An 11,326-nucleotide genomic window follows, 5' to 3' on the forward strand; every position below is an offset into this window, starting at 1 on the left:
TGACCAAAGGCTCGTATGTCTGTGTTTATTCTATTATAATTAAGCCTATGATTTGATAGAGCAGTCTGACTGAGCGGTGGTAGGCAGCTGCAGACTCGTAAGCATTCATTCCAACTTTCCTGCATTTGCCAGCAGCTCTTAGCAATGCTTGAGGCACAGCGCTGTTAATGACTTCAAGCCTTTCAACTCCTGAGATTAGGCTGGCAATACTAAAGTGGCTATAAGAACATCTAATAGTTAAAAGTATATGAAATACAAATGGTATAGAGAGAAATAGTCGATGCATCATGATTCCTATAGTAACTACAACCTAAAACTTCTTAACTGGGAATATTGAAGAACTGGGAATATTGAACCACCAGCTTTCATATGTTCTGAGCAAGGAACTTCAACATTAGCTTTCTTACATGACATATTGCACTTTTACTTTCTTCTCCAACACTGTGTTTTTGCATTATTTAAACCAAGTTCAGCATGTTTCATTATTTATTTGAGACTAAATAGATTTTTATTTATTTATTATATTAAGTTAAAATAAGTGTATATTCAGTGTTGTAATTATCATTATTACAAATATATACAGTTGAAGTCGGAAGTTTACATACACCTTAGGCAAAAACATTTTAAACTCAGTTTTTCACAATTCCTGACATTTAATCAGAGTAAGAATTCCATGTCTTGGGTCAGTTAGGACCACCACTTTATTTAAGAATGTGAAATGTCAGAATAATAGTAGAGTGATTTATTTAAACTTTTATTTATTTCATCACATTGTGTCAGAAGTTTACATACACTCAATTAGTATTTGGCAGCATTGCCTTTAAATTGTTTAACTTCTCTGGGATAGGTGGGACGGTAGCTTCCCACCTGGCCAACATCCAGTGAAAATGCAGAGCGCCAAATTCAAATAAATGACTATAAAAATGTAACTTTCATGGATTCACACATGTAATACACCAAATTAAAGCTACACTTCTTTTGAATCCAGCCAAATTGTCAGAATTTCAAAAAGTCTTTACGGTGAAAGCAAACAATGCTATTATCTGAGGACAGCACCCCAGCAAGCAAACACAGACAATCATATTTCGACCCTCCAGGCTCGACCCAAAACGCAGAAATAAAGATATAATTCATGCCTTACATTTGACGAGCTTCTTCTGTTGGTACTCCAATATGTCCCATAAACATCACAACTGGTCCTTTTTTAAATTAATTCTGTCGATATATATCCAAAATGGCCATTTATTTGGCGCGTTTGATCCAGAAAAACACCGGCTCCAACTCGCGCAACATGACTACAAAATATCTCATAAGTTACCTGTAATCTTTGTCCAAACATTTCAAACAACTTTCCTAATACAACTTTAGGTATTTTTTCACGTAAATAATCAATACAATTTAAGACGTGATAAACAGTGTTCAATACCGGAGGAAAACAAAGTGTAGCGAGCTTTCAGGTCACACGTCTCTTACAAAGAGTACACTTCCCTCTACCCTCGTTCTGAACAATGCTGCTACTTCATTTCTCAAAGGGAAAAACCTCAACCAATTTCTAAAGACTGTTGACATCTTGTGGAAGTGATAGTAACTGCAAGCAAGTCCCTTAGAAATCTGGATTCCCAATGAAAACACATTGAAAAGAGTGACCTAAAAAAAACTATCTGAATTGTTTGTCCTCGGGTTTCGCCTGCCAAATAAGTTCTGTTATACTCACAGACATAATTCAAACTGTTTTAGAAACTTCAGAGTGTTTTCAATCCAAATCTAATAATATGCATATCTTCGCTTCTGGGCCTGAGGAAGCAGGCAGTTTACTTTGAACACGCTTTTCATCCGGATGTGAAAATACTGCCCACTATCCCAAATATTTTTTTTTTTAACTTGGGTCAAAACATTTCGGGTAGCTTCCCACAATAAGTTGGGGGAATTTTGGCCCATTCCTCCTGACAGAGCTGGTGTAACTGAGTCAGGCTTGTAGGCCTCCTTGCTAGCACATGCTTTTTCAGTTCTGACATCAAATTTTCTATAAGACTGAGGTCAGGGCTTTGTGATGGCCACTCCAATACCTTGACTTTGTTGTCCTTAAGGCATTTTGCCACCTCTTTGGAAGTATGCTTGGGGTCATTGTCCATTTGGAAGACCCATTTTAACCAAGCTTTAACTTCCTGACTTTATGCCAGCAGCATATCAGCAGTGGTATGCATCTGAAAGACGGCACCCTCCACAGGGCAGTGTCCCCAATCACTGCCCTGGGGCATTGGGATATTTTTTTAGACCAGAGGAAAGAGTGCCTCCTACTGGCTTGCTTCTGAAGCTAAGCAGGGTTGGTCCTGGTCTGTTCCTGGATGGGAGACCAAATGCTGCTGGAAGTGGTGTTGGAGGGCCAGTAGGAGGCACTCTTTCCTCTGGTCTAAAAAATATCCCAATGCCCCAGGGCAGTGATAGGGGACACTGCCCTGTGGAGGGTGCCGTCTTTCAGATGGGACGTTAAACGGGTGTCCTGACTCTCTGAGGTCATTAAAGATCCCATGGCACTTATCGTAAGAGTAGGGGTGTTAATCCCGGTGTCCTGGCTAAATTCCCAATCTGGCCCTCAAACCATCACGGTCACCTAATGATCCCCAGTTTACAATTGGCTCATTAATCCCCCTCCTCTCCCCTGTAACTATTCCCCAGGTCGTTGCTGCTAATGAGAACGTGTTCTCAGTCAACTTACCTGGTAAAATAACAAATAAATAAATAATGTCTTGAGATGTTGCTTCAATATATCCACATAATTTTCCATCCTCATGATGGCATCTATTTTGTGAAGTGCACCAGTCCCTCCTGCAGCAAAGCACCCCTACAACATGATGCTTCCAACCCCGTGCTTCATGGTTAGGATGGTGTTCTTCGACTTGCAAGTCTCCCCCTTTTTCCTCCAAACATAACGATGGTCATTATGGCCAAACAGTTCTATTTTTTTTTTCATCAGACCAGGGGGCATTTCTCCAAAAAGTATGATCTTCGCCCCCATGTACAGTTGCATACCGTAGTCTGGCTTTTTTATGGCGGTTTTGGAGCAGTGGCTTCTTCCTTGCTGAGCGGCCTTTCAGGTTATGTCGATATAGGACTTTTTTTTTACTGTGGATATAGATACTTTGTGAAGATGCTGGAGGAAACAGGTACAAGGTCCTTTTCTGTTGGTCTGGGATTGATTTACACTTCACACCAAAGTACGTTCATCTCTAGGAGACAGAACTCATCTCCTTCAGCAGCTGCTTGGTCCCATGGTGTTTTTACTTGCATACTATTGTTTGTTTGTTCGTTCAGATGAACATGGTACCTTCAGGCGTTTGGAAATTGCTCCAAAGTACGAACCAGATTTGTGGAGGTCTACAATTTTTTTCTGAGGTGTTTGCTTTTCTTTTGATTTTCCCAAGCAAAGATGCACAGAGTTTGAAGGTAGGCCTTCAAATACATCCACAGGTACACCTCCAATTGACTCAAATGATGTAAATTAGCCTATCAGACGTTTCTAAAGCCATGACATAATTTTCTGGAATTTTCCAAGCTGTTTAAAGGCACAGTCAACTTAGTGTATGTTAACTTCTGACCCACTGGAATTGTGATACAGTGAATTCTAAGTGAAATAATCTGTCTGTAAACAATTTTTGGAAACATTACTTGTGTCCTGCACAAAGTAGATGTCCTAACCGACTTCCCAAAACTATTGTTTGTTAACAGGAAATTTGTTGAGTGGTTGAAAAATGAGTTTGTGACTAATAACCTACGTGTATGTGAACTTCTGTATAAAAATCGTCTGATTAAATCGGTATCAGCTTTTTTTGTTCCTCCAATAATCGGTATCGGCGTTGAAAAATCACTATGTCCAACTCTATTCTGTATACCCACCCCTACCTTGTCACAACACAACTTATTGGCTCAAACACATTTAGAAGGAAAGAAATTCCACAAATTAACTTTTAACTGGGCACACCTGTTAATTAAAATGCATTCCAGGTTACCTTATGAAGCTGGTTGAGAGAATGCCAAGTGTGCAAAGCTGTCATCCAGGCAAAAGGTGGCTACTTTGAAGAATCTCAAATATGAAATACATTTTGATTTAACAATTTTTTGTTACATGACTCCATATGTGTTATTTCATAGTTTTGATGTCTTCACTTTTATTCTACAATGTAGAAAATTAAGAAAAACCCTGGAATGAATTGTTTTCCAAACTTTTGACTGGTACTGTGTATATACAGTGCATTCGGAAAGTATTCAGACCCCTTGACTTTTTCCACGTTTGGTTACGTTACAGCCGTCTTCTAAAATGTATTTAATCGTTTTCCCCCTAATCAATCTACACACAATACCCCATAATGACAAAGCATGAACAGGTTATTTTTTATATATTTTTTATTTTATAAAAAATAAACTGAAATCACGTAAGTATTCAGACCCTTTACTCAGTACTTTGTTGAAGCACCTTTGGCAGCGATTATAGCCTTGAGACTTTTTTTGAGACTTTTCTTCCTGACTCTGGCTGGGCCACTCAAGTGCATTCAGGGACTTGTCCCGAAGCCACTTCTGCATTTTTTTTATTGTGTGTGCTTAAGGTTGTTGTCCTGTTGGAAGCTAAACCTTCGCCCCAGTCTGAGATCCTGAGCTCTCTGGCGCAGGTTTTCGTCAAGGATCTATCTGTACTTTTCTCCGTTCATCTTTCCCTCTATCCTGACTAGTCTCCCAGTCCCTGCCGCTGAAAAACATTGGGCTGTCGTGCCTTTTTCTGAGCACTGGTTTCCGTCTGGCCGCTCTACCAAGACCTGATTGGTTGAGTGCTGCAGAGATGGTTGTCCTTCTGGAAGGTTCTCCCATCCCCACATAGGAACTCTGTCAGAGTGACCATTGGGTTCTTGGTCACCTCCCTAACCAAGGCCCATCTCTCCCGGTTGCTCAGTTTGGCCGGGTGGCCAGCTTTAGGAAGTCTCGATGTTCCCGAACTTCTTCCATTTTAGAATAATGGAGGCTACTGTGTTCTTGAGACCTTCAATGCTGCAGAAATGTTTTGGTACCCTTCCCTAGATCTGTGCCTCTACACAATCCTGTCTCGGAGCTCTATGGACAATCCCTTTTGACCTCATGGCTTGGTTTTTGCTCTGATATGCACTCTCAACTATGGGACCTTTATGTAAACTAGAGGTCGACCAATTATGATTTTTCAATGCCGATACCGATTTAGTGGAGGACCAAAAAAAGCCGATACCAATTAATCTGCCTATTTTTTTTTAAAACTTGTAATAATGACAATTACAACAATACTGGATGAACACTTATTTTAACTTTTGACTGGACTCCAATCAAAATTTTATTCATTTTAGAATAGTGTTTTTGTAAAATGGTTAAATTAAAATATCCATCTACACACAATACCCCATAAAGACAAAGCGAAAACAGGTTTTTGAAATGTTTGCAAATTTATTAAAAATCAAAAACTGAAATGTTATAAGTATTCAGACCTTTTGCTATGAGATTAGGTGTGTGCGCACGCACACTGAGTGTACAAAACATTAGGAACACCTAGTTGCACCCCAATTTCCCCTCAGAACAGCCTTAATTCGTCGGGGCATGGACTACAAGCCGTTGAAAGCATTCCGCAGGGATGCTGGCCCATGTTGACTCCAATGCTTTCCGCAGTTGTCAAGTTGGCTGGATGTCCTTTTTGAGGGTGAAAAACCCAGCAACCTTGCAGTTCTTGACACACCCTTATACCGGGTGTGCCTGGCACCTACTACCATACCCCGTTCAAGGGCACTTAAATCGTTTTGCTTGCCCATTCACCCTCTGAATGGCACACATACACAATCAATGTCTCAATTGCCTCAATGCTTAAACATTATTCTTTAACCTGTCTCCTCCCTTTCATCAACACTGATTTTAAAGTAGATTAATTAAGTGACATCAATAATTATATTTTTATTTTACCTTTATTTAACTAGGCAAGTCAGTTAAGAACAAGTTCTTATTTTCAATGACGGCCTAGTGGGTTAACTATCTGTTCAGGGGCAGAACGACAGATTTGTACCTTGTCAGCTCGGCGGTTTGAACTTGCAACCTTCTGGTTACTAGTCCAACGCTCTAACCACTCGGCTACCCTGCCGCCCCAATAAGGGATCATAGCTTTCACCTGGTCAGTCTGTCATGGCAAGATCATGTGTTCCTAATGTATTCTTCACTCTTGTGTATGCTTCTCTGGCCATCTGTTGTATGTATTTGTTTGCAGGATTCTCATGAATTTACATTTTATATTTGTTTATAGAATATTATGTTTCTATTTAACCTCAAACATTCTAGCCTTTTCAATATTCAAGGTCTACCTTTCATTCTGTCCTTCCTATTTCTCTCTCTCCACCCGTTTAGGATGCCCTGCACATGTACCCTCAGATGGCGGGGGACCCCCTGGACTCAGGAACTGTGAGGGTGCGGTTCAGTGGGGAGGGCTACAACCGCAAGACTCTCAACCGAGTCAAGAAGAGCCTGCCCAAACCACAGGTGTGTGTTTGTTGGTAATTCTGTGTGTGTGTTTGGAGGGAGGGGGGGGGTGGGGGGGGAGGGGTTGGTTGTCCATCTCTTATAAGTTGATAAAGTGTGTGTGTATTCCCATGTCGTGCTGTTGAACCTTGATTAGATGTGGGGGGGGGGGGGGTTCATATGTTTTTATACTATTAGAATAACCTCTGTCTTCCGCCAGGACCTTAAACTGTCAACAGAGTCATGTCGGATCTACAGCCTCTATCACTCCCTGCATCATTATAAATATCATACTTTCTTACATTGTAAGAAAGAGGTAAGGACATCCGACCTGTATTTTATACTATTGTAATAGGTATTTAAATATGTTGTGATATTTAAATAGCATCGAGAACAGTTCTTTAAAAAAAAAAATATTTACCCAGCAGAAATATTAGTCCATCTTGTTTCATTCCCGAACCACTGCTTAAAGACACAAGCTTATATTGTTCCAATCAACACACAAGAGTTGTAATATATAGTGTTTTATATGTCCCATGCTGACATAGTCAACTAAATTAAATTCATACTTCATTGCCAATCAACAATAGTTGATAGGAATTCTAAATATTTTGTTTATATTAATATTGTTTCCCCAGCATACATCAAATATTGTTTATTCCTTGGGTAGATACGTCATAGCCTAGACATGAACTTCTATTTTTCAAATAGACATACTATTACCATAGTCAAAACATATATTGTGCTTATATTCTGTCTTCCCTGGCAGACCAACACTATAGAGCAGGCAGCTGAGGACCCTGGGCAGGAGGAGGTGGTGCAGCAGTGTATGGCCAACCATGGCTGGCTGGACACCCTCTTCAACTCCTTCATCGAGCTGCTCACACTCAGCACCAAGGCCTGAGGGACAGACCAAGGGGAAAGAATACAGAAAGAAAGAGGGAAAGCCAAAGAACATAAGGCACAAGAAACTAGGACCCCAGAAACAGAGGTTGGTGAACGAGTGGAAACGAGGGAATAGAGTTGTATAGAGGCCCCATCCCACCTGGAGTCGTGTGGGTCTGAGGGACAACTTGAAAGGCCACTCTAGGAACAAGAGGGTTGGTAGGTGTGACCTTGGAGAGTGACCTCTCCTTAGTTGCTCAATTACTAAAATATAGAATTACTTGACCTTGAGAATGGATGATGACCCCACAGGTGCTGGGGTCGTTCCTGATGGGCCAAGAGAGGAGACTGACCAATCAGGAGACAAAGACTGACATTAGGGTCACAGAGAAAAGACAAGGCAGATGGATGAGGTATTGCACCAAGTTACAGAGGATTGTCATACTGACATTGTAAAACGGTGTCAGTCCCAAACAGTTCAGAGAGAATCTATTACTGTTTTGTTTTTACATAAATTATCTTTTAAAGACTCTAACGGCTTTTAACGAGTGGACGTGGGCGAGAATGCTTTTTAAAACATTGTGTTAGAGGAGTGCAGTGAGCAGTGTGACTATATGGGAACGGATGCAACATAAAGGTGTTAATTCTCGCTCGCTCTATGCGACAGTAGTCGGCAGTACCGGCGCGCTATGTGGTAGTATATAAACACATTTGTATTATTTATGAGGTTTTTAATATAAACTCTCACAAGCGCTGGGATGCCGCCTTAGCATTTTAAGTAACATTTTTCACAGGTTATACATAAAATCGTGCACCCACGTATCCGAGCTGTCTTCCTTTTTTTTCTATACAAAAGATTTGAGGAGGAGACGGAATCATGTTATCAACTATGTCTGTAAAAGGGGAGAATGGGAGAGTATATTTGAAATGTAGACATTGTAGTGCATTAGTTCATTCATCAGAATCATGCAGGTTAAAAATGAAAGAAACTAATAACCATATCCAGTTCCCTTATACACGAGTGGTTATAAATAAGTAATATTTAAAAAGGAAATAGTAATTTCAATTTTATTAGTTTGATATTTGGGCATATTACTATGTTTCCAAAAAAAAGTCAATCAAATTTTCCTTCGAAAGAAAGTCTTTGTGTAAATAGTGTACAGTTCTTGACAAATTGTTTTCTTCTGTACATTAACCCTGTATTTGAAAAACAAATAAAACCGGCAAAGAACAATTTGTTGTTGAAATCAATGTATATGAAATGCAACAACTCCTCCACTATGCTGATCCTCAACACTGGAGCATAACAAGGGTGCCTGCTCAGCCCCCTCCTGTACTCCCTGTTCGCCCATGGCTGTGTGTCCACGCATGTCTCCAATTCAATCATCAAGATTGCAGACAACAACAGTGGTAGGCCTGTTTAACAACAACGATGAGACAGCCTACAGGGAGGAGGTGAAGGCCCTGGCAGAGTGGTGCCAGGAAATTAACCCCTCCATCAACATCAACAAAATGAAGGAGCTGATTGTGGACTTCAAGAGACGGCAGGGAGCAGGTGAACAGATTTAAGTTCCTCAGCGTACACGTCACTGACAGCCTGAAATAGTCCATCCACACAGACAGTGTGGTGAAGAAGTTGTAACAACAGCACCTCTTCAACCTCAGGAGGCCTGTTCACCCCACTACCTTCTAGAACACAGGTGTCAAACCCTTTCTACGGAGGGCAGAGTGTCTGCGGGTTTTCGCTCCCTTGTACTTGATTGATTTAATTAAGTTCACTGATTAGTAAGGGAACTCCTTACCTGGTTGTCTAGGTCTTACTTGAAAGTAAAATACAAAAACCAGCAGACATTAAGCCCTGGTCTAGAAGGCAGAGATAGTACAGGTGCATCAAAGCTGGGACTGAGACTGAAAAGCAGCTTCTATGCTCTAACACTCAGACATCAGTTACAAAAGAAGCATGTGTTGAGTGAATCCACCAGATCAGAGGCAGTAGGGATGACCAGGGATGTTATCTTGTAAGTGTGTGAATTAGACAGTTTTCCTGTCCTGCTAAGTGTTCCAAATGTAATGAGTACTTTTCGGTGTCAGGGAAAATGTATGGAGTAAAAAGTACATGATTGTCTTTAGAAATGTAGTGAAGTAAAAGTTGTCAAAAATATAAATAGTAAAGTACAGATACCCCCAAAAAATAATTAAGTAAAAATAGTTGAAAGTACTACTTGAAAATACTTTACACCCTGTAAATAGTCCCCAATAGCCAGCCTACGCCCAGTACCCTGCCCTGAATTTAGTCACTGTTACTAGACAGTTACAACCTGGTACTCTACCCTGCACCTTTAGAGACTGCTGACCAATGTACTGCACATAGTCATTGAACACTGGTCACTTTAATGTTTACATACGGTTGTTTTACCCACTTCACATGTATTTTACTGTATTCTAGTTATGGCTCATCCTGTACAACTACTGCTGTACACACCTTTTAAATTCCTATACTGTCCATATACTCTATATACACACACACCATCATATACAGTGCCTTGCGAAAGTATTCGGCCCCCTTGAACTTTGCGACCTTTTGCCACATTTCAGGCTTCAAACATAAAGATATAAAACTGTATTTTTTTGTGAAGAATCAACAACAAGTGGGACACAATCATGAAGTGGAACGACATTTATTGGATATTTCAAACTTTTTTAACAAATCAAAAACTGAAAAATTGGGCGTGCAAAATTATTCAGCCCCTTTACTTTCAGTGCAGCAAACTCTCTCCAGAAGTTCAGTGAGGATCTCTGAATGATCCAATGTTGACCTAAATGACTAATGATGATAAATACAATCCACCTGTGTGTAATCAAGTCTCCGTATAAATGCACCTGCACTGTGATAGTCTCAGAGGTCCGTTAAAAGCGCAGAGAGCATCATGGAGAACAAGGAACACACCAGGCAGGTCCGAGATACTGTTGTGAAGAAGTTTAAAGCCGGATTTGGATACAAAAAGATTTCCCAAGCTTTAAACATCCCAAGGAGCACTGTGCAAGCGATAATATTGAAATGGAAGGAGTATCAGACCACTGCAAATCTACCAAGACCTGGCCGTCCCTCTAAACTTTCAGCTCATACAAGGAGAAGACTGATCAGAGATGCAGCCAAGAGGCCCATGATCACTCTGGATGAACTGCAGAGATCTACAGCTGAGGTGGGAGACTCTGTCCATAGGACAACAATCAGTCGTATATTGCACACATCTGGCCTTTATGGAAGAGTGGCAAGAAGAAAGACATTTCTTAAAGATATCCATAAAAAGTGTTGTTTAAAGTTTGCCACAAGCCACCTGGGAGACACACCAAACCTGTGGAAGAAGGTGCTCTGGTCAGATGAAACCAAAATTGAACTTTTTGGCAACAATGAAAAACGTTATGTTTGGCGTAAAAGCAACACAGCTCATCACCCTGAACACACCATCCCCACTGTCAAACATGGTGGTGGCAGCATCATGGTTTGGGCCTGCTTTTCTTCAGCAGGGACAGGGAAGATGGTTAAAATTGATGGGAAGATGGATGGAGCCAAATACAGGACCATTCTGGAAGAAAACCTGATGGAGTCTGCAAAAGACCTGAGACTGGGACGGAGATTTGTCTTCCAACAAGACAATGATCCAAAACATAAAGCAAAATCTACAATGGAATGGTTCAAAAATAAACATATCCAGGTGTTAGAATGGCCAAGTCAAAGTCCAGACCTGAATCCAATCGAGAATCTGTGGAAAGAACTGAAAACTGCTGTTCACAAATGCTCTCCATCCAACCTCACTGAGCTCGAGCTGTTTTGCAAGGAGGAATGGGAAACAATATCAGTCTCTCGATGTGCAAAACTGATAGAGACATACCCCAAGCGACTTACAGCTGTAATCGCAGCAAAAGG

General features: G+C 40.7%; 1 protein-coding gene across 1 annotated transcript in view; it reads left to right on the forward strand.

Moving 5' to 3' along the window:
• The window catches only part of LOC139368294 (proline-rich protein 12-like), a 55,833-nt gene extending 47,201 nt beyond the window's left edge, over window positions 1-8,632 (forward strand). The window contains exons 13-15 of the mRNA XM_071107040.1: window positions 6,403-6,534; window positions 6,734-6,829; window positions 7,283-8,632. Coding sequence (XP_070963141.1) covers window positions 6,403-6,534; window positions 6,734-6,829; window positions 7,283-7,417 — 363 coding nt within the window. The 3' untranslated portion in view covers window positions 7,418-8,632. The remainder of the gene's footprint in view (window positions 1-6,402; window positions 6,535-6,733; window positions 6,830-7,282) is intronic.
• The last annotated feature ends 2,694 nt before the right edge of the window (window positions 8,633-11,326 follow it).

This window comes from Oncorhynchus clarkii, chromosome 16, assembly GCF_045791955.1.
Source record: "Oncorhynchus clarkii lewisi isolate Uvic-CL-2024 chromosome 16, UVic_Ocla_1.0, whole genome shotgun sequence".
NCBI lineage: Eukaryota > Metazoa > Chordata > Actinopteri > Salmoniformes > Salmonidae > Oncorhynchus > Oncorhynchus clarkii.